Source organism: Centropristis striata, chromosome 21 (genome assembly GCF_030273125.1).
Source record: "Centropristis striata isolate RG_2023a ecotype Rhode Island chromosome 21, C.striata_1.0, whole genome shotgun sequence".
NCBI classification, from domain to species: Eukaryota; Metazoa; Chordata; class Actinopteri; order Perciformes; family Serranidae; genus Centropristis; species Centropristis striata.
The window spans coordinates 5,909,308-5,934,210 of record NC_081537.1 but is presented as its reverse complement, the minus strand read 5'-3'; the positions used below and the strand labels follow the sequence as shown (position 1 = coordinate 5,934,210).

General features: G+C 35.2%; 2 protein-coding genes across 3 annotated transcripts; one reads left to right on the top strand and one right to left on the bottom strand.

Moving 5' to 3' along the window:
* tefa (TEF transcription factor, PAR bZIP family member a) lies at positions 1-20,005 on the top strand. Of its 2 annotated transcripts, none has more exons than XM_059324216.1 (4): positions 1-203; positions 12,412-12,792; positions 13,774-13,994; positions 16,912-20,005. In XM_059324216.1, the coding sequence occupies exons 1-4, from the start codon at positions 128-130 to the stop codon at positions 17,125-17,127; spliced, it is 894 nt and encodes a 297-aa protein (XP_059180199.1). In that variant the 5' UTR covers positions 1-127; the 3' UTR covers positions 17,128-20,005. The 2 variants fall into 2 exon arrangements, with proteins under 2 accessions (XP_059180199.1, XP_059180198.1); XM_059324215.1 differs by lacking the exon at positions 1-203 and adding an exon at positions 10,156-10,754.
* A 133-nt stretch (positions 20,006-20,138) lies between these two features.
* Positions 20,139-24,881, bottom strand: phf5a (PHD finger protein 5A). Its single transcript, XM_059324217.1, has 4 exons — positions 24,712-24,881; positions 24,328-24,351; positions 21,155-21,321; positions 20,139-20,331 (listed from the first exon to the last, which is right to left on the bottom strand). The coding sequence occupies exons 1-4, from the start codon at positions 24,761-24,763 to the stop codon at positions 20,242-20,244; spliced, it is 333 nt and encodes a 110-aa protein (XP_059180200.1). The 5' UTR covers positions 24,764-24,881; the 3' UTR covers positions 20,139-20,241.
* Between the last annotated feature and the right edge of the window lie 22 nt (positions 24,882-24,903).

Genomic DNA, 24,903 nt, shown 5'->3' with positions numbered 1-24,903 from the left:
TACTCCTACTTGCATGGGGAGCTGCTAGGCTCGTGAGCTTAACCTCGGTTTGCTTTTTATTGTCATATTGCTTTTAATCAGTTTTGCAATAATCGTCGACTTAACTGTAAATTGAAGGAAAACAACCATGACTACAGAGATCCCGGAGATTTTCAGGGCTCTTCTTGAGCACCCGTTCACTCTCCCAAACTTTGACGTCAATGGTAAGTAGCTGTCAAATCAAACATTCAACTGTGTTTTGTTGGCGTTTTAATTCAAGTTACATGCAGCAAAGTGACTTAAACTTGTTAGATTTCATGCAAAGAAAAGGACTGATGTGTTTAACACACTTCTGAAATATCTGCGTACTTGTTGCGTAAGCCCTGTCAGCTGAACTGGATTTGATGGGGTTCTGAGTCAGCTGTTGGACTGCAGAGGTCTGTTTGTTTTTTTGCTTTTCTTTGTACCCAAATGTTTGCGGGATTCATTCAAAAATAAATTCCCCTCAAACAGTGCCTGTTAAGTATAGCAGTGCAACTCCTGTAGCCTAACAATGCAACAGATCAGTAAAATAATCGAATGAATGAGTGATTACAACACATCTGTGGCTGTTCTAGCTGAGTGAGATAAACCTCTGCCTGCTCGACCATGTGTTGTTTAGACCGCCAAACCCAGTTAAAGAATCTAATAGAAGCTGCAAAAATCCGCCCTAATTAGCTCTGTTTTTTTTCTCTGAAATACTTAGTGGATAAGAAATGTCAATTAAGAGAAACAATGTCAAAATGCAATGAAATTGCATTTACACTACAGGCCAAAAGTTTGGAAGCAACTTAGTTTCTGTTCACAATGGCTTTCTTAAAAAACCAGTATGGATTCTTTGGATTTTTGGATGTGTTTACTGCATGATCAGACTTAACCTTTAGTTAATTTAATCATTTTCCTCAGTTTACCTTTAGGTATACATTGATGTTAGGAGACCATTGCTGAATAAATGTTGACAAAAGAAAAGAAGGGCTTAGTTTTAGGGTTGAGAAGATTTGGAAGAGTCACAACTTCAGTGCAAAAGTTTATAAAATAAACAAATCACAGTTTGCATTATTTGCTTTAGCTCTTTGGCTTTTGAGAGTTTGGATACAAAAATCCCAATAATTCTCAACTGTGTTCATATCTCTGACAAACTACCACAGAAATGGATCAAACTGAAGCAGCTTAGTAAAGAAACTATAGTTCAGATTTATACATTAAGGAAAGAAGGATACACAAAGTCTAAGCAATAAAAACCCAAAGACCTGATAATTATAGTAAAAATGTGTTCTAATAAGTGACTCTTTATATAATAATCAAGTTAATTTTGTTGCAAAGTATACCAATGAAACTATGATCTTTTTTTGTACAAATTTGATCTTGCTTCCAAACTTTTGGCCTGTAGTGTAACTTGATTAAAAGAAATTGCAACATCAGCACCCCTCAGTGTAGTAATATTACCTTGACTCTAATCTAATCCATGGAAATGCAAACAGAGCCATCTAGTGATTTAATAATGAAACTACAACACACACACTGATAGATTAAAACAGGTGACAGACAGATCCACACACACTGGCTTCTATCAGCCACATCAAACACAACAACTATAATGGTTTTCTTTCCTTATCTCATGAACACAGGCCAGTGACAGGACGTGTTTAGGAAGATTACATTAGTGTGTTTCAACTCCTGGTCCAGATGGCTTCTGATCACTAGATTCAGTTGGTGTTGAGGCACATGTGTAGCATTTGTTTCACAAAGATTAAATAGGAGCCAATTGTGGCCCTCGTGATGATATTTTGTGGCCCCCACCTTGATATGAAAGTTTAATGTGAGTTTTATATGAATGGCACTTTACCCTGTTGTGTGTGGAAGGTCCCTTTAATTACTTTTTTGGGCCATTTTGTGTCTTTTTTTTTAGTAATTTTGTGTATTTTTTGTGTCATTTTGTGTCTTTTAAAAAAAATAATTTCGTCTTTTTTGTAATTCTGTGTCTGTTTTTGGTCATCTTGTGTCTTTTTAAGTAATTTAGTTTTTTTCCTGTCAATTTGTGTCCTTTTTTGGTCATTTTGTGTCTTTTTTTGGTCATTTTGTGTCTTTTTTGTGTCATTTTGTGTCTTTTTTAAACTAATTTTGTGTATTTTTTTGTCATTTTGTGTCTTTTAAAAAAAAAAAGTAATTTAGTGTTTTTTCAGTCATTTTGTGTCTTTTTTTGGTCATTTTGTGTCTTTTTTGTGTCATTTTGTGTCTTTTTTAAACTAATTTTGTGTATTTTTTTGTCATTTTGTGTCTTTTAAAAAAAAAAAAAAGTAATTTAGTGTTTTTTCAGTCATTTTGTGTCTTTTTTTTTGGTCATTTTGATACTGCCTCCAGTGGCCCCCAGGTAATTTGAGTTTGAGACCTCTGGCACAAAATGACCCAAAGAATACTCAAAATGATTTAAAAAAGACACAAAATTACCAAAAAAGGCACAAAATTACCAAAAAAAAGCAATAAAGGGACCTTCCACACACAACACGGTAAAGTGCCATTCATATAAAACTCACATTAAACTTTCATATCAAGGTGGGGGCCACAAAATATCGTCACGAGGGCCGCAATTGGCCCGCGGACCGCGAGTTTGAGACCCATGGTCTATGCTGTCAAACCAACATTTTCTCTCAGCAGGACTTCTCCATCCTATTTAATCTTTGTGAAACAAATGCTCCACATGTGCCTTAACACCAACTGACTCTAGTGATCAGAAGCCATCTGGGCCGGGAGTTGAAACACACTAATGTAATCTTCCTAAACACATCCTGTCACTGGCCTGTGTTAATGAGATCAGGAAAGAAAACCATTATAGTTGTTGTGTTTGATGTGGCTGATAGAAGCCAGTGTGTGTGGATCTGTCTGTCACCTGTTTGAATCTATCAGTGTGTGTTGTAGTTTCATTATTAAATCACTAGATGGCTCTGTTTGCATTCTCTGGATCATTTCCATGGATTAGATTAGAGTCGAGGTAATATTACTACACTGAGGGTGCTGATGTTGCAATTTTTTTATCAAGTTACACTACAGGCCAAAAGTTTGGATCAAGATCAAATTTGTACTAAAAAAGATCATAGTTTCATTGCTATACTTTGCAACAAAATGAACGTGATTATTATATAAAGAGTCACTTATTAGAACACATTTTTACTATAATTATCAGGTCTTTGGGTTTTTATTGCTTAGACTTTGTGTATCTTTCTTTCCTTAATGTATAAATCTGAACTCATGTTTCTTTACTCAGCTGCTTCAATTTGATCCATTTCTGTGGTAGTTTGTCAGAGATATGAACACAGTTGAGATTTATTGGGATTTTTGTATCCAGACTCTCAAAAGCCAAAGTCTGTTTGGTTAAAGGAGCTCCTAGAGAACCCTACAGAACAAAAAAATGTGAAATATTGATGAACCGGCCATTAATACATTATCTTCCACATGCGAATATCTAACAGATAATGAGATAATCAATAAATCAATCAATCAGACATTATTTGTATCGCACTTTTCATACAAGAGAAATGCAACACAAAGTGCTTTACACAAAAAAAGGAGAAAGTAGTAGTAGTAGTAATAATAATAACAAAACATAGAAACAAGCAATAACACTGGATGTAGGTTAGAAATTAATTGGATTAAATAAATAAAAAATAAAGTAAGGTAAGATAAAACAAAAATAAAAGTAAATAATAATAAAAAAAAGTTGAAAGAAAAAGCTAGATAAAAAAGATAAAAACAATGAATAAACAATTGAGAAGTAGAGCATGATCATATATATATACTAATAAATAAAATAAATAATAATATTATATGCTACTTATTATTATATATATATAATAAGTAGCAAATAAATAAAAGAAGATGTTATAACACTAACACGCATGAGCAGAAAAATCTCAAAAAAATGGTTCAAGTAGAAGCCAAATTAAAAAGATAAGTCTTAAATTTGCTATTAAAAAAAATCATAATAATGAAGTACTTGGGCAAGATGTTGCATTAATTCTAGTAGTTACGGAGTCTGAGTTGGAGTCACGGGGTCATGACCCCTAGGTATCTTCCATTGTCATACTGCCTGGTTCTTGCTGAAACAGTGTACAAGTGAGCAGCACAGGGTATATTTCATATTTCATATTGATCTGTGCATGTGCCTGCTCCAGGAGCCTCAATGTGCACTTGCTAAGAATTTGCTACGCGGGCTTCAAAGTCATGCCTTCTTTATTTTTAGACGGTGCTGCTGACTGAGGCACCTGTGGCAGAGTACAGGTCACATGGACATGAGCCACACATTGTTTTATGCATAATTCTGGCCTGAGCTCAACAGCTGTTCCCATCTGAATTGTTGATTATATTAACTGTGTGTGTTCATTAAGTGATAATCCATGTGTAGCTGTGGTTTACATTCATTTTACAACAGCTGACTACACTGCCCCACAGAGTCTAACTGCAGGAACTACATTTATGGTGGAAATTGAGTTATAACTAAAAATGAACTCCTTGATGTCTGTTTTTTAGGTTTCAATTTTGCTTTATTTTATTAATTATATGATATAAAAATTGCAGTAACTACAAATATAAGTTTATTTATTATAAGTTTATGCGGCAGGGAAATTATTATCTAGATCAGGGATGGGCAACTGGAGGCCCGGGGGCCCCATACGGCCCGCACCCTCACTTGAAGTGGCCCTCAGTACAAAAGTGCAATGTAAAAATGCACAAAATTACTTCTTGCAATTAATGTTGGTCTGCTGTTCTTGCACTGAAAAAAAAAAGAAATCACAGTAAGTGGTTATTTTTCATTTGCTTCAAACCTTTTGTATTCCTATATATACTGTTATACATGCATTTGAGCATGAAATATGTTAAGTTACTGCACTGTAAACAAATAGACACAAAATGAACAAAAAAAAGACACAAAATGAACAAAAAAAAGACACAAAATGAACAAAAAAAAGACACAAAATTAACAAAAAAGACACAAAAAAGACACAAAATGAACAAAAAAAGACACAAAGGGAACAAAAAATAACACAAAATGAACAACAAAGACACAAAAAAGACACAAAATGAACAAAAAAAGACACAAAATGACCAAAAACATGAAATCTTAAAAGTGCTGTGTAAAAATGCACAAAATAGCTTCTTGCAATTAATGTTGCTCTGCTGTTCTTGCACTGAAAAAAAAAAAGAAATCACAGTAAGTGGTTATTTTTTATTTGCTTCAAACCTTTTGTATTCCTATTTATACTGTTATACATGCATTTGAGCATGAAATATGTTAAGTTACTGCACTGTAAACATATTTAAAATTGCAGTTTCATCATATCTGGTTATGTGCACGGTCCTATATGTGGCCCTGTGGTAGTGAACATGAAAAATTGTGGCCCCCTGCAGCATTTAAGTTGCCTACACCATTGATAAATGAAAATACTAAAATGTAAAGAAATAGCCGTTTAATTTAATATAATTGTTTAGTCACAGCCACAGGGCGGCCCTGCAGACGGCCTGAAGGGCCACATGTGGCTCCAGAGCCTCAGGTTGCCTACCCCTGACTTATACCAATGCCCCATAGCTTCTAATATCACTATGACAGTGTTTATAACAGCCTCAGGTGACTTTAGGCCTAAATGACTGATGCAACATGAGCAACACCATGCAGAGCACAGAGAGTTCAAGTGTGCTGCAGACTTCCTGAGTTCTATTTATGAAATAAACATCCTGCCCACTTTCAGCTCAGTCATTCTGGACCAAACCTGCAAAGTCATGCTGATAAAGCCTGTTGCACAGAAATCCATTCACTTTTGGATTTTGGATTTTATTTGCAGAGGGGAATTACATTGCAAAAAGATTGAATTAGTTTGAGCCAAAACAGTCACTGCTGTGTCCATTCATCCCTCCATCAGTTAGCCACTTCACATGGAATATATACCCTGACTATAAGTGTCATATTATATTATCACACCTCTGACCCTGTGTCAAATTTTAACCTTTCAACCACTAAATGTGTGATGGTTAACCCTTTTGGGGTCTGAGCCTATTTTGTCCGTTTTTGAATACTTTTGATTTTGCCCTTCATGTACCACATAAAAAATGTTTACTATACCCATATTTGGTATTAATTTTTTCTTCACCAATATGATCTGACAGTTATTGTCTCACTTTAACCTATTTTATCAACATATTGAGCCCAAAAATGATGAAATCAGAGTTGAAAATTATACTATTTACAATAAAAACCACAAATATGCTCAATGAACTGTTTTGGAACTTGAAAATGTAAACATAGGATACAAATATGAACATATAAAAAGGTAATAAATATATATACACACAAAAAGTCCCATAAAACATGTATATTTATAGGCTTTTTTTTCCTTGTTAGCTGCAACTCTTCAAAACAAACTATGTGTGAAATTACACAGGGCTACACCAACGCTAAAATATTTCTGTACTATCAAAAAATCATATCTTGGGTTTTACATGACCTATGACCTTAATTTAACTTTGTTTGTCTGAGGTTTTATGTGTGTTTGAGTTTTGAAAACATTCTGTTTTAGATGATGTTTGTCTTTCCACTCACATACAGCATGTGTGTATGTCAAAGAAGTGGTTTTGTAGTCTCTGCACAGCACCTTTAAAATATTCTATGTACATCATGGTTTATGATGAAACAGCAACAGGTAGTTTAATGGTTATAAAGGAGAAGAAAATAGTGAAAGATCAAGTCTTAACCCTGTCAAACCCAAATATAGAAAAACGCAAAAAAAAAAAAAAAAAAAAGGTTTTTCAACCATTCAGATGTTGTTGTAGGGGGCCTTTGGGGGTGAAAATTGAGTGTTTTCGTAAGTTTTTATGGAAATGTTGTAATATTGCAACATTGGGCTTATGTCCAGTCATTGTCTGAACAACTACAGAACTAAGGGATGTTGCTCGAAAAAAAAAAATGGGAGGTTGTGTGACTTCTTGACCTGAGGGCGGGCCTTACAACAAATGTTGGGTCCAATTGCATTGTGATTACAAACAATAGGACCCAATGATCATGTTAATGTGGTTGAACCAAAAAAAATTAAAAAATTTGAGGTTTTTTGGGGATAACCAAAATTGTTGTAATTCTGCAACACTGGGACATTTTTACTTAAAATGAGGATAATATTTCTACAGTATTTTGTGTCATCAGTTTAAAGCTGTGTTGTATATCAGCAGTGGTGGAATGTGACTAAGTACATTTACTCAAGTACTGTACTTAAGTAAAATTTTGAGGTATTTGTACTTTACTTGAGTATTTCCATTTTATGTAACTTTATACTTCTACTCTACTACATTTAGAGGCAAATATTGTACTTTTTACTCCACTACATTTAGCCAGCAGCTATAGTTACTTTTCAGATCGGGATTTAACATGAAAAACATGATCGGTTTAAAGGGACGTTTTCTAAATTAGACCTCATAAAAGTATATTAAATAGTTAAAATGAGCCCTACCTTGAGAAAATAAAATGCTGCTTATATAAATGCATCAATAATAATCATTGAGTCATATATTGAGAATATATTTAACAATCTGAGTGGGGTCATTCTGCAAAACGAGTACTTTTACTTTTGATACTTTAAGTACATTTTGATGCTGATACTTTTGTACTTTTACTAAAGTAAGTTTAAAATCAGGAGTTTTACTTGTAGTGGAGTCATTTCACAGTGTGGTATTGGTACTTTTACTTAAGTAAGGAATCTGAACACTTCTTCCACCTCTGTATATCAGTAGGTGATGTTCAGTTCAAACACAACAACCTTCACTGAACTCGTGTGCGTGCTCACTGCCCTTGAAGCTTATTTCACCTCTAAATGTTGTGCCAAAAACAGATCCTTGAGGCAGCTAGAAGCAACATTGGACAAACGTCCCCTCCCACCACCAGTAAAACCCGAGGCCAGACAGGGAGCACCATGGCTTGCGGAGCTTCTATTTATCATGCTGATGTTAAAACAAACGACCAGTAAATGCATTATTCAAAGATAAACACAATTATATGGAGGATAACCCTTGCAGCAGGCATTTACATGTATTCATTTGTCATAGAAAACAGGATGTAATTGCATCAGAACCATGTTTTGATGATCAGGTGCATGTCACCTGCATCCTGTTTTCTTTTCTTTCATTACTGAAAAAGTGGTGTGGAGTTTACCTTGTATTTCATATGTATCTATGAGCACATTTAACACATCAACATGTACCACACAAAATATTGCAATCAAGCAGTTTCTTTGTCGCTGAAACATGATATGGTAGCAATATCAGCCTCCTTGGCCTTGGGTTGTCTCCCCAGCTGCAGCAATTCACCCACTTTTTTTTAAATTTTTTTTATTAATTTTTTTAATTGGAAAGCATTCATAAGCATCAATACAAGACATAAGTTATTCCACAGCTGTTTTCCACATTTTTGTTTTTTAAACGGTACATTAGAACGAAGAGCCACAAAAAAAGACAAAACAGAAATAAATACAATACAATAAAGTACATAGTATTATAATAATATAAAGGGAGACAAGAGAGCAGAGAAACAGAAACATTAACAATTATACTAACAATAGCAATACATAAATAAACACAGGATGCCGAGTGTGCTCATTAAAAAACCTTGTAAAATAAATGAAAATTGGATGCATCAAATCGACTCAGTTGGGGTCCAGAAGGGTGAGGGTACTCGTATATCGTCACACTGTTAAAATAATTGCCCAAGTCATTTTTTGTCAAAATTGTTTTGTTTTTTTGCCTAAATCATCTCCTCATTGCCACCTATGGTAAAATCATCTACATCCTCAGATGATCAGATTATGTGATTTTACCCCTTTAAGATAATGGCCTATGTCAAGTGTGTGACTTAGGCAGATTTATTATGCCTAAGTCAAAATAAAATGTGACTTAGGCAATTTTTTGAACATGCCTTTGTGACTTAAGCAAGATATGGTAACACTTTATTTTGAAGGTGTCTACATAAGAGTGACATGAGTGTGTCATAAACATGACATGGGATGTGTCATGAACATTAATGACACTTTGAAATAACATTAATGCTCATGATTTTTTTTTAAAATATATGTTTATTGCACATTTTGTTAATTTACAAACGGTGAACAACATAGAACAAGAAGGCACACACACAAAAAAAAATATTAACAATAATGATAGCAATAATTATGATTAAAAAATAAATAAATAAATAAAATAAATAAAAATAAATAAATAACTGGGGGGAAAAAAGGGGGGGGGGGCTTTATAACCACAAAATAAATAAATGAAAAAATAAGTAAATAAATATATATATATATATACATACTTATATCTATACACACACACACAGATACATATACATGTCATTAATGCTCATGATACTTGTCATGTCATGTTTCTGACAGGCTTGTGTGACTCTTATGTAGACACCTTCAAAATAAAGTGTTACCATATCTTGCTTAAGTCACAAAGGCATGTTCAAAAAATTGCCTAAGTCGTTTATTTCTCTTAAGTTACATCATTTACACACAGTGTTATTACTATGCCAATAGCCATCCTTTTTTACATCCTTTTTGAGTGAAATGATCAATAATTGTCATATGTGACACTTTTGGTGAAGTTTTTTGCGTTTCCTGCAAAACTTGAAAAAATGAGTTAGGCGATTATTTTAACAGAGTGACGATATGTGATGAGAGGTCGCCCTCTTTTATATGCATTGGCTGCTGAGCCTAGCAATTCACCCGCTTAACCTCAAGGTACCCCACCCCCACCCCCCATCCCTATGGTGGACGAGCTGCAGTTTCATTGGACAGCGCCTACACATATGTAAGGGCTGCAGCTGCACATGTTTTTCCATGTGAGCGGCTGTGCGGCAACATACAATGTTGACAAAGTTGTATGCATTTTTTTTTTTTTTTGCAAGGTTTTGCTGCAGATGTTGCAGTGGCTAGATAACAGTGAGGACAAGCTTTTTAACATATACTTGTGAATTTGAGGTGCACGGCAGATACATTAGTTGACTTTCATTGAATTAAATTACATTGACAGATGTAAAGCCGGTGTTTTTCTTTGCGTATTCTATATATCGTTGTTAAAAAAAACAAAAAAAACACTGAACTAAACCCTACAGGGCTTATATATTGGATCCGGCCCAGGCTGTATGTCCTTTTAATCGTGGCAACGTTTTAACCCCGTGACACGTTTTCTGTTTATATATGCGGTGGATCATATATAACTCTGTCAACCAATGAGATATCAGCTAGCAGCGCTGGAACCAATCCTATTGGCGCCTGACTGGAAGCCCCGCCCTCCTTTAAATCACCTAATTAATATTCAGCCTGCTCCGCCAATCAGCACAAGGGGTGGGCGGGACATGTTTTCCGGGAGAGGCACAGTTTGTTCCCAACACCAAAACCTCCCGGTCGACCTAATTTCGTCGAAGTGGGACAGCAGAGAGCGGTGTTTACGGTGCTCTGGCGCTTAAGGTTATATTTTAATTTCGACTCTGTGTATTTAAGAACATTGAAGAACGCCTGTAGCGGCGGTTAAACCGAGCGAGCTTCAGTTTAAAACCGGAACGGTACCAACAAGGAGGAAAATGTCAGAAGTAGAGCCCATTATCATCACCGTGGGGACGGCCGCCGGGGCCCCCGCTTCATTCCCGGTGGTTTTGAAGAAGATAATGGCAATGCCGCCGCCGAATATACTGGAAGGAGACGACGGTAAGTGCAGTAAATGGACGGAGGGGGGGGAGGGGCCGAAGATGCAGGTAAACACTAGTTAAGCCGAAAACGTGTAAAACCGGTCAGGGTAAAAGTTGTCTCAACAATGTTTCCTCAGTGCGTTTTAACATTATGTGCAGTGATATAAACGTGGAGCTACATCACACTTTATGTTGAGCACAACACACACACACACACACACACACACACACACACACACACACACACACACATACACACACACACACACAGCCCTCGTCTCCTGTGTCAACCAGCGAAGCTTTCATAAGCACCGTGGAAACACTTGGAAAAGCATTTGATGCGGTCAAAATGGCGACTTCTGCCGGCCAGGTACTCGGCACACTTACAAATTACAAATACAAATTATCATACTTTTGACCAAATGCGTGCAATAATAATTTAGGTTTGACTCTTGGTGCTTTAACAAAAACAACACACGTTGATAAGTAATGTGGATATTATGATAAAAGTGGGTAAATGCAAAGCTGGTAAGTTAAGAATGCCACTTTAAGTGTAATTTAAGTCTTTAAAACCAGGAAATGACGACACTGATGGCTTGTTAATATAGTGTGTGTGTGTATATTGCTCAGTCCCTTGCTTAAATGTATGTCTGAGCTATTTTATGTCTCCGTTTTCACAGTGACAATGGGCTTAGAACAGGCATGTCCAAACTATTCCACAAAGGGCCGTGTGGCTGCAGGTTTTCATTTCAACCAAGCAAAAGCACACAGTTTGACCAATCAACTGTCTGAAGACTGAGATCAGTTGATTAACTGAGTCAAGTCTGGTGTGCTGCTGCTTGGTTGGGATGAAAACCTGCAGCCACACGGCCCTTTGTGGAATAGTTTGGACATGCCTGGCTTAGAAGAATTCATAAACAGTCACAAACTTGGTCAAAAAACTTGCATTGATTAAAGAATCTGAGGTCCATCCTATACTAGCAAACACTTTCTAGCAGTTTATATTACTCATATATTATACACTAGTCTTATTGGAAGTCCATTGAGCGTTTGTAGTACATGTACAGTTTAAAAAAAGAGAAAAATGTAGAAAGGTTTTTAATGAATGACACCAAATATCTGACTTTGTATGTGAACAACAGTGCAAAACTGATATCCAGACAGAATAACAAACCCCAGCTAACCATTTCATAAATTCATATCTCAATAATGGTATATATTGCACATTAAATGGTCTACATTTTGTATACTTCATGTTAGTAAAACATTGTTTATGGTATGCTCCAACTTTGCTCCCACATCCAAGGATCAGGATTTAAAGTGATACATTATATAAATATTGCTGTAATACAGTTCTACTGCAGGTTTTTCAACATAGCAATAGAAAAATACATGTGATGGACATGTTTGTGTCTCTTTGAGGACACGTATCATTGTTTTTCCCACCCTAACAACTGTTCTCTTTACTGACAAAAGATCCAAGAAAAACTGGTTGGTTGGGTTTGATGCCTAAGGGTCCTTTTTGGATGGAGTTTCTTTAGAGGGAGGTCTCAATTGTGCCTTACCTGAGCAGATTTCCTGTTGACCTCCATTTTGTTACACACAAAACTGATTTCGGGATCATGTCAAATGTGTTAACCATCTCTTTAAATGTAAATCTTCTCTGTGTGTTTCAGACACCGAAAAGGAGAAGCTGGGTTTGGGTGATGACGTTGACCTGGGCGTAGGAGTGAGCGATATGGGCCCTTCAGCCGCCCTGACCCCGGCTATCTGGGACAAAACCATTCCTTATGATGGGGAAAACTTCCACCTGGAGTACATGGACCTGGAGGAGTTTCTCATGGAGAATGGGATCCCCGACCTGCCTGTTGGGGACAACGTTAAGGACAGCCTAGTAGCAAAGACGGAGATAAAGGCGACGTCCTCTGCACAGAAGGTTGTCAAGACAGCAAGGATGTCCCCACTGACCCTGCTACCCATCCAGGACCTGGACAAGTGTGTGGAGGAAGTGGTGATCATCACCAAAGGAGACTCCGATATTTGTGATGTTACTACAGGTGAGTAGACTGCAGGGCTTCACTAAACTTTTTTTTCTGATAATGTGTTTAAAAAGGCAGAAAATCAGATTATGTGAGATGTTTGCATGTTGCCGCTTAACCTAAAAAAAATATTTGCAGCTGGTTTTCACATCACGTTAGATGCTGGTGCAGCTGCATAGCAAAGATAGTAGAGTTTATCAGCAATTGGTACGTGTTAGATAGTGTGTGTGTGATATGGCTCAAAGATTCCCCTTATTGAAAATATATATTTATTTTTAATTTTTAAATGCATCAGGGTTCGTACGGGTGCTTGAAATCCTTGAAAATGCTTGAATTGAAATGTTGTATTTTCAAGGTTTAAAAATTGCTTGGATAATGGATAAAGTGCTTGTAAATGCTTGATATTATTATTATTATTATTATTATTATTTTTTTTTTATATATTTTTTTTTTATTGGAAATTAGCATTCATAAGCATCAGTACAAGACATAACTTATTCCACAGCTGTTTTCCACATTTTCGTTTTTTAAAGGGTACATTAGAACTAACTAAAACAAAACAAAAAACATAGTATTATAATAATATATAATAATATATAGGGAGGCAAAAAAGCAGATGCTTGAAATTCTTAGTGTTTCTCTTGCAATCTGACTATATCCATCTTATAGACTATAGATAATCACATGTTCAATGTAAAAAATAATGAGTAGCCTATCTGAAATGAAGACCGTTCCTCCTAAAAGTGTAAAACCATCACTGTTGGTAAGTTTAAGTGAAATTTCCCCCTTTTTAGTATGTAAGTACTCATCTAAAACATGCAATTTACAACTGGAAAAGCTTGAAAATTGACCTAAAAGTCCTTTAAAAATGCTTGAATCTGACCACTGCTCAAGTGTAAAAAACCCTGATGCATGCTTTCATGGTGCTGATGATGTCACTGACCATCAGTTTAATCTGCAGCTGTCTAATAATTCAATGCTCCTCTTCTGTGTGCCCAGAGGTGACCACTGAAACAGACAGAGAGACCCCGGAGCCCGAGGACCCAGAGGAGCTGGACATCGATGTGAACTACGAGCCGGACCCCACTGACCTGGTCCTGTCTAGCGTGCCTGGAGGCGAGCTGTTTGACCCTCGCAAACACAAGTTCACTGACGACGAGCTGAAGCCACAGCCCATGATCAAGAAGGCCAAGAAGGTGTACGTGCCCGAGGAACAGAAGGTAAGCTGGGAGAGAGACCAGGGGAGCTGCTGAAACACAACAGACAGGCAGTTTGTTTCACTGTTTGTTTTTGTCAAACAAACTGTCTTGTTGGCTTTATTTCCTTAGACAACTGTACAGCAGTATGTTGGGAGAACCAAATGGTTTGGGTGCTTATTTTAACCTGTAATATGAATTTATAGTATGATTACACCGTAATACAAAAAAAATTGTGTCCCACTTCTCCCAGTGTAAGGCATCTGTTTTGAAATTAATTGGAAAGGGTCTAATCTGCTCCTACATTCACTGAACCATGGTCATGGTTCATAACCATGTTTAACCCTTTGATGCACAACATATAAACACCTTCTAATGCACGACATGGGTAAAAAATGACCCACATTCATTTCCCATGTTATTTCATGCTGGCTGTGTGTTTGAATATCTTTTTTTTTCAATCATTATATCCATTTTTTCCTTTCATACTTGAAGAAAAATAGGGTAAAAAATGACCTTGTGCATTAGAAGCGTAGTGATACAAAAAGTGATGCACTAAATTAACAATTTGAGTATTTATGTGTAACTATGTTTGTCTTATTTTTTAAGGTTTAACTTTAAAATAGTTTTTAGAACCACCAGATTACATTCGAGAAAAAAACATATTTTAACATTTGAGACATTTTAGAGCCACCAAATAATAATTTCCATAGGAAAAAAACAATTTAGCAAAATAGGATAGTTAATATTTGTGTCTTCTTTGTCATGTTTTAAATTGGTGACAACATATAAACACCTTCTAATGCACAACATGGGTCAAAAATAACCTTGTGCATTAGAAGCGTAGTGTTGGGAAAAAAAGGGGTTTTATTCATAAAGTAAGAAATGAAAACAAAAAAATGAGGATGTATGATGATCAAAAACAAGTTATTTGAGGAAAAACCTGCAATACTGAATGATGATTAATTCATTGCAAAGATATAGAATATAAACACTTTAGACCATGTTGTGCATCAAAGGGTTAAGAGTCAAAAAAGTTCAGTATTGTAGGAAAAAACCCAATTGCATAAGAATCCATTTATTTCAATTTATTTTGAACAGGCAGTAGAGAGAAAGTGTCAAAAAGAGACATAATCCTCTTGCTGGAGACTGAGGGAACATTTGCCTCCGGGCAACTTTGCTAAATTGTCTTCATTATAAAAATAAAGAAGTGAAACTGCAGAAACACTTTCCCAAAGGGCAACACTGTCAGTATAGGCTCTAAAACTGAAAAAGCATCTCTTATTCTATGGCATTGAAGTTACAAAATTATTAGAATAATAAAAAATAAAACTTCGGCCATTTGTCAGTGTAAATGCCAATTTTCTCAGTGATTGTCTCATCCCGTTCAGTTTTTGTGTGTAAAGGCTGCTTAAAAGCTACAGATAAGAACTTGTAGTCTTAAAGTCAAAATTACATTTTTTAAATGTACAAACCGTAACAGTGTTAGAATAGGAATTGTTTACCAACCACAAAGAAAAAAATGTAGTTGTGATATCAACGCTAAATATTTCCTTCATGAAATGGAATGTAACCGTTTTATTGGCTTGCAGTTTCATCAGCCAACTTGTCAATGAAAGTGGATGGAGTAGAGTAGACTCAGTAGAAATAAGGCCATGTCACAGTGACTCAGCAGAGCGACTATCTTCAGCCTGATTGCTTCCTTCCTCCCTGTTCTCCAGAGAACACTGGGTTTGTTTACAGCACAGAGGAGCCTGGCTCTGCTCCATATTACTCACCAGTCTGGGGTCAGATTTGGGTTAATGTGTTTGCTATTAGATAAATCAGGCTGTTTAACCCTCTGGAGTCTCCAAAAGCTCCAAATCATGATTTCTTCATCACATCCAGACTAGAAAACAAAGCAGCGTGGAGCCCTACTGTAAATTTACCTCTAAAGTTCTGGCTGTAAACTCCATGAGGCCAGTTTCAGTTTGATGATGATATACCAAGTAAAACTGGAGACAAACTCAAATAGATTTAGTTTAAAATTATAGAACTGGATGGAACCCTCTTATGTTATATTTGACACCTTTGTTCACATTTGCAACATTTACATTTTTTTATTGAGCATGATAGTGTTTAGAAAGTAAAAAAGATTCAAAATCACATTTTATGTTGGGCTAAAGGACTAAAAAAGACACAAAAGGACTAAAAAAAGACACAAAATGACCAAAAAACACACATTTGAGAAGACAGAATGACCAAAAAAAAATGACCCAAAAAATGGATGTACCCCTTTTATAGGTTATATTTGCAACCGTTGTTCACATTTGCAACATTTACGTTTTTTTATTGAGCATGATAGTGTTTTGAAAGTTAAAAAAAAATTCAAAATCACATTTTATGTTGGACTAAAGGACTCAAAAAAGACAAAAAATGACCAGAAAAGACACAAAATGACTAAAAAAAGACACAAAATGACACAAAATTAACAAAAAATTACATAAAATTAAGCAAAAAAAAGGACATTGAGGAAATTGACCACAAAATGACAAAAAATAACCGCAAAAAGACACAAATTGACCAAAAAAAAGGAAAAATTACCAAAAAAAGACACAATTTCACTACAAAGTGATCAAAAAAGGCACAAAATGACCAAAAAACCACAAAATTACCAAAAAACCCACAAAATGTCCAAAAAAAGACACAAAATGACTAGAAAAAGACAAAATGACTAAAAAAAGACACAAAATAACCAAAATAGACACAACAACCGACACAAAATGACCAAAAAAAGACACAAAAACACATGAAAAGGATTCAAAAATGGACCAAACAGCCCTTTAAGACTCCATAGAGTGAACCAGCCTACCTCAGTAACTGATCTCAGGAAGCCCAGTAGTGTTGGTTGTGTTTCTGGGACTCATTCTAATCGTCTCTTCTTCCTCCTCCTCCTCTCTAGGACGACAAATACTGGCAGAGAAGGAAGAAGAACAACGTGGCGGCCAAACGATCACGCGACGCCCGCCGGTTAAAGGAGAACCAGATCACCGTCCGAGCCGCTTTCCTGGAGCGGGAGAACGCGGCGCTGCGCTCGGAGGTCGGGGAGCTCCGGAAGGAGTGCGGCCGCTACAAGAACAAATCAGAACGCTACGAAGCCAAATTCGGCCCGCTGTAAGGAAGCACCGACAGCAAACGCATGCGTAAATGGACATCCGTACGGCCGGCAGCACAGTATGAGTCACTTTGTTTTCACATGTCAGGTTAAAAAAAACATATTTTGGGCGCTGTAATAAAGCAGTCCTGGTTAAAAAATAAACCCACTGTACAGCTGAGAAGCTGCTGTTTGACTGGTGTGTAATGAAGAAGGAAGAATCAAACCTTCACCAAAGCTGGATCACACTATCCCTGGTTATCATGAGGAGGAATTACTATTAGAAAAGGAGTATAATAAACCTAAACTGGTGTTTTTTTCATAAGTTCTGCCTCTATAAATCTATGAGGCACAAAAACACAACCATGTGATCTTGTGAATGATGTTTCCTCCTCGTTTTGTCATCCTTGTTCTCTTTCAAGTGCAGCGCTTCACAACCAATAGACAAAAATAGATTTTTTTTTTGTCTTGAATGAGTTAAATAAATCAAACCAAGGGGGGTTTTGGCACTAGAACATTCAGATAAAAAAGGGGAGGCATGACTGGTGTTGCCATGGAGATGCAATAGCATGTAAAGAGCCAACATGTTTTTGTTTTTTTTTAGTTTTATTTTTAAGAATTAATTTACCATCGATGCGAGAGTGGTGAGTGAGAACATATTCAAGTGCTTCTTCAGTACAGGTCTTTTATGAAATGTACTTTTATCACGTTTTGTATGCCTTTGGCCGAAAGAGATAATTTGTTTGTTTTTTTGTTTTTGGGAGAAAATGTGGGATTTGTTTTCCTTTTTTCTTTCTTTTTTTTTACATAATTGATACCTGTGTAGCAATTGCAATAGTTTAGACTAGATTATTAGTCACTATTATGGTATTGTAGAAATAAACTGATTTGCAGGTTACTGCCGTTTTTTTTCTGCGACTCCCTTTTTATTTTCAAATTTATATTATATAATGTTACAGGTTCAATGTGAAAAGATGGGCTTTTTCCTTTTTTTGCCCACATATACTCCTAACTGTGACATTTCCAATAATTTAAGCTTCTTCAGGGGATGGAAGAGTGACGTGTGCAGCCACGTTCACTTCTCTTCATGTATTCTTACCAGCGCTGCAGAGACACACACACAAACTCTGCACTCTGTTTCTTCTGTCTTACTTGTGCTGTTTTTGTCGCCTGCTTGGCTCTCTGCAGGTCGTTTAGCGTGGACTATTGACGTCAGTAACCTTTCAGAGGTGACGTGTGTAGAATCCACTAATGCATGTACTGTAAATAGTCTTAGAAGATACTTTCACCCCCTCAATCCATCATGTAACTGTGTAGTCTGCAAAAGTGTGATGCGTTCACTTGAGAGAGGAAAAAAAGGTTTCTGAGACGTTTTCATGGGAACAAAATCCTGTTTTTATTATCTCGGGCAAAAAAAACCTTTTCTCCATGAAAACTTTTCTTGGAATACATTGATAATTATCCCATTAATTAAAACAGGGCAAATATTTTCCTCAAATTAACCCATTATGCTTCTGCAGTATTCAGCCTAATGGAGCATCACAAACTCAGATACAGTACAAGATGAGTTTTTGAACAACTAAAGTTAAGGATATGGCCGAGGGGCTAAGAATGTTAAGGCTGTCAGATGATAAATTATATTAATTAGTTATTATTTATGTTTATATATTTAGTTTGAGGAAAAAAAAGTTTGAGACGTTTTCATGGGAAGAAAATCATTTTTTTTTTTTTTATTATCCCGTAAAAACAGGTAAAAAACAACTTTTCTCCATGAAAACTTTTCTCAGAATACATTGATAATTATCCCATTAATTTAAAAAAACGGGGAAAATATTCTCCTCAAATTAACCCATTATGCTTCTGCAGTATTCAGCCTAATGGAGCTACAGTACAAGATGAGTTTTTGAACAACTAAAGTTAAGGATATGGCCGAAGGGCCTAAGAATGTTAAGTTAAGGCTCTCAGATGATAAAATACATGAATTAGTGCCTTATTGATGGATGAAAAGCAATTAATTTACTTAAATTTATCCCAAACTAGTTGTTCAAAAACCTTTTGTCTGGAGGTGAATGTTCATTTATATTGTCAACAGTTGGTGGAAACATTTATCAGCATTTATCTTCCAACTTTTAATTTGTGTTTGAACTTTTTATCTGCTCTGTGAGGTTTGTAAGCTGGCATCTATTGCCAACTTATTTATTTTTTTGACTAACCAGGAAGCCTCAGTAGATAATAAACTCTATTGGGGCGTCTCTTTTATCAAAATTGAACCCCAAAAAAAACTCTTAAGCCATTTCAATGCAGTGCAGTTTACAGGGGGCATATTGTGTATAATAATAACATCCAATATTTAAATTGTGGCTCAAACAGGATATTTAACTGTCCAATTTTGGCAAAAAGGGAAAGCTGTTTTGTTGCTGTGCTTCCAATTCTAGCTAGAGTGACTTTATCAAAATAAATTCAATTTCATGGTCTTTTTTTAGGAAGGGGTTCCCATGTGTAAATGTCATTCAAGGAGAAATAACATTTGAACTAATATAGATCCTTTTAAACAGTAAATTCAGCTTAATCTGACCGTACTTCCTGCATCAATATTGCCGGTTTTCTTTCTTTTATTCTGCACAATAAGTGTCATTCTCACATTTCAATTTTTAGTATAATTCTGACATTGGTTATGAGCTTCCTGACTGATTTTGGTATAATTTTTAACGCTTTCTGATGTAATAGTTAATTTTAGATTGCGTCCTATGTGGAACAGGTCACTTTGTCAACTTAGAGGTTGTTTTTAACCTTCCTGGTTCCGTCTTTGTATTTCTTTGTAAAAAAAATTTTGCATTTTGAGTGTGGCTACCGTTTGTCTTGTATATACAGTATGTACAAATAAAGCCTTGTTGAGAAAGTCTCCACCTTCTGATTGTATATTAAGTTTAATATAAAGCTTACAGCAGTTTTATTCTGGTATTCAACATGGTAGACTAGTGTTTAGTGATTATTTGTATTTGAACATGAAGAACAGAGGGAAATGAACACGTAAATATAAAACAGAGTTTTATTGATTAATCAAAAAATGGTTCTTGAGGTTTGAAAACAATCTTCAAAAGCTGTAAAAACTAAAGCAGGATGGTGGCCGTGGTGTCTTCACCTTTTCTTGAAGCCGTACTTCTTCCTTTCATAGAACAGATCTGTTTTAGAGCTGCCCAAGTTCACAATCTTAGGACAGCCGTCTCGCTGTGGAGGAAACAGAAAATGCAAGATAAATAACATCTCCATGTCAAAGAAGTTAGACCAGGGGTCTCAAACTCTAATTACCTGATTTTAGTCAGGACCAAGACAATGCCCAAAACACTAAATTACTTAAAAAAAACACACAAACTTACTGGAAAAAACACTAAAATCACTTAAAAAAGACACATTAAATAAGACAAAATTATAAAAAAAGACACAATGACTGAAAAAAAACCACTTAATCACTTAAAAAAGACACAAAATGACCAAAAAAGTCACATTAAAAAAGACCAAAATTACTGAAAAAACACAATAAATTACTTTTAAAAAGACATAAAATTACAAAAAGACACAAAATTACTGAAAAAACACAAAATGACTTTAAAAAAAAAGACACAAAATGACAAAAAAGACAAAATTACTGAAAAAACACTAAATTACTTACAAAAGACACATTAAAAAAGACAAAATTATAAGAAAAGACACAAAATGACAAAAAAGACACTAAATTACTGAAAAAACACTAAATTACTTAAAGAAAAAAAACATAAAATTACCAAAAAAAGTAATTAAAGGGACCTTCCACACACAACACGGTAAAGTGCCATTCATATAAAACTCACATTAAACTTTCATATCAAGGTGGGGGCCACAAAATATCGTCATGAGGGCCGCAATTGGCCCGCAGGCAGCGAGTTTGAGACCCATGAGTTAGACAGATTATTATTTACAGTGAGGTTGAGTTGAAATTGAAGTGCTGTTAGTCTCACATACATTCAATCATCAGTGACAGATTGAATGAAGTGTTAAGTGTGAGGAGACTCACGTCTTTCTCCTGGATGGTGCACTCTTTGCAGTAGTAGGCATCAGACACTCCGGGCCCTCCGCAGATCACACAGCGGCCCTGATAGGAGCCGTAGTTACACTCATCACAGATACGCACCAGAGTACAAGGCCTCACGTAGGAGTCACAGATCACACATTTTCCATCACCTGAAAGGAGCAGGAACCAACGTTATTATAGTTAAAGAAACAAAACTAACGAAATAACAAAAACTAGAACTGAAAAAACATTTTTGTTAACTGAAATAAAAATAAAAACAAGTTTTTAAAAAACGATAACTATCTGAAACTGTATTTTCAGGTTACAAAACTAACTAAAATTATAGTGAAAATGTCCTTCGTTTTCGTCTTCGTCAACTTTTTTCATACGTTAACATTTGTAGTTGATATGAAATCTATTTCATCTATCTGGTTTTATGACCTAATAAACTTATTGGGGCTGAGATGAATCAGACAAAGGAAATAAAGGAAACATTTTATTGGCTTTTTTATACCCCATTACAAAAAAACTAAAACTAATAAAAACTAAACTAAGCATTTTCCCAAAAATAACAACTAATTAAAACTTACAAACACAATCTAAAAACTCATTAAAACTAACTGAATTTGAAAACAAAAATTGACAACGAAAACTAAAAAAAATAAAAATAAAACTAATCAGATGCCGGTTTCCTTAAACGCATATGTAAAGGTGAAATCTCTATTTCCTAATTTGTCGTTTAATAATAACAACATCATTTTAGTTACCCAGCTACTCAATGATAATGGAAAGCTGCTAAATGACACTGAATTCCTTCAAACATATGGTGTTCCTGTTACCCCAAAATAATTTTCCATTATAATTTAGTTAGGTTCTTTATTGTCCCCAAAGGGATAATTGTTCATTAATGGATGCCATTCCCTCTGGTATCCTATCTCTATTTAACTGGAAAACCAGTTTGTCCTCTGTTAGACCACTTTAACACCAGTGGGTCTTATATGCTTCTCAGTGAAATCTATTAAAAATAATAATAAGCTCATCAGGTCATTGTTTCAGACAGATATCACTACTAACTCCATCTGTTACTCAGTACTGGTCTAATACGGTTGATGATTTGAACTGGATCCATATATGGAATCTCCCAAACAAACACTTAATTAAATTAAATAATTAAAATAGTGAGAGAAATATCTTTCAAATTGATTAATAAAAACTACCCTGACAACATTATTTGTCAAAATTCAAGAAAGATTTTTGTGCTAACTGCTCTCTGTGTGAGTCTGAGCCTGAAACGGTGATACACCTCTTCTGGTAATGTAACTCTACCGCCACCTTCTGGAGAGAGGTTATAGATTTTATCAAATTGAGGATTGACTCTGTCTTTTCTTTGGAGTAGAGCAATGTGCCTTTTTGGTGTTCATGATGTAGGCGGCAGGAAACAGAAAGAATTTTAGATCATAAATTTAATAATTATTTTAGAAAACATCATATATATAAAACAAAGTTCAGTCAATCAAAACCCTGTTGTTTTTTTTAGCATTCTGAAGAGAATTTAAACATTACCTCCAAAGCATCGTGACTCAGATAACATCAAAGCTATTAAAACTTATAATTTGTGACCTGATTCTATTCCTTAAGTTGGAAAAGATAAAGTATTACATTAGAGGGTCGACCCAAAAGTTCTATGAAGCATGGGCCCCCTATTATCTTATTTTGAAAATCTTACAGCCCTCCCACAAGATTAAAAATTAAAAGAAGGCAAATAGCCTATTTGTACTTTCTTGATGTCCACTTTTTTTCTCTTATTGATTTATTTTTTATTTGCTTTTTATTTTGATTACATTTATTTTAGTTTATATTACAGTATTTTTTTTACCCTTTTTACCTTTTTATATATTTTCATGCCTGTAACTTTTTTCGTATAACATTTGAGGTGTGCTTCTCACTCACGAGTTTATTTTCATTATTTAATTTATTTTTTTCGTATTTACAGCATGATGGGGATGGGTGGGGAGGAAAGAAAATAAGAAAAACGATGTATGTTGAATATCTGTGATCAATGTTCATTTCTCCAAATAAAAAACATGTTTAAAAACGTATAATTTGTGCTCGTTATTTAATGTATTTGTTTAAATAAACCCCCTGGCTGTTGTTTGTTTTATTGTTTGTACGTTAATAACTGCCTTTGTACCCAACATTATTGACAATAAAGATTGAAAAAACAAAATGCAAAGGTGAGGAAAATTTGTCTATAAGAACAAGACTTTATTCTATGATAGATGGTTTAATAATGGTGTTATTTTGGTGAGTCAGCTCTTTAATAAAGAAGGACTTTTATACAGTTGTTTCAAGACGAACTCGTCTCTACTCCCCCTGCAATTTTCTACTGGAGTAAATTTGTCCCAAACATAGATTGGAAAAAAGTTTGGTCCCTACCCCAAAAGTTTATTTTAACTATTAAAACTAAGAAAGTGTAATTTAAACTGCTACATAGATTTTACCCCACGAAAGTGCTGTTACATAAGTTTAAAGTTGACACTGAGGTGGAATATGGTTTTTGTGATCTGCACCCTGAAACTATCTCACATTTATTTTGGTCTTGTGAATTCACAGACACACTCTGGAAGGACATGGCCTCGTTTTTTTTTAAACACAAATATTCTCACTGGTTTCACTTTGCATTATAAAGATGTCATATTTGGCTGTTTTGATCACAAAAAGAAGGATGATGATGCATATTTTCTTATAAATGTATTTTTTCTTTTTGCCAAATACCACAAACACAAATGTAAGTTTTCAAGTAAAAAAAAATCTTTTTAGTGAAGTTAGAGTTTGAACAGTATATTTCAACTCTCTCCTGTCTACAAAACAAAAAAGCTGTGAAGACTGCCAAAATATGTAATAAATATATTTAATGTCTTTAACATGTAATCTTGCGTCTGTTTATTTTATTTTTTATTTGTTTCATTCTTTCCCATTTAATCTTTCTTCTATTTTATTTTTTAAAATAGTATTTCCTTCTATTTTATTTTTTGCATTGTTTATCTTTCTATAACTCGTTTCTTCTTCTTTGTAACTGTGCATTGTATTGCTGTTTGGTATAAATAAAAAATAAATAAAATATCTGATAGTATATAGATATAATAGTGATATTAATCATAGAAGTGAATACTTGCATTTCTCGCAGAGTCTCCCGATAGCTGCAGAATAAAAACAAAGCAGTCAGTCAGTGTTGCACGGCTAGCTAACAGCTAACAGCTAACAGCTAATTCATATCACCTTGCTAGACAAAGGTAAATCACCCATTCATTCCTCATATTTTCAGTGAAACTAACTTTACACTAAAGGGATGATCTGTGAAACTGTAGCGGACTTTAAAACTTTTTTAAGCTAACACTCAACACCGCGGCTAACATCAATTCAATGAAATCCATGCTGTAACCGTTAGCTTAGCGTTAGCAGCTAACGTTTTATCGAGCTAAACAACAATAAAAGACACATGGCTGCGACAGAAATAACAGTGTTAGATTATGTGTGGAATAAAATAGTTTAGGACTTACCGACACCGGCTTGTTTTCGGCAAAAGATCAAATCAGGATGATGTTTAGCCATTGTCGGCTAACTAACGTAAGGCGAGCGCTGCTGGTTTGGGTCAACTTTCACCTTTGACCCCTAAACTTTGTTTGAGTAGTTTTATTACCGCCACCTAGCGTTCTTCGGGGAAAGAAGAAAAAAAATGATATTGCACCGTT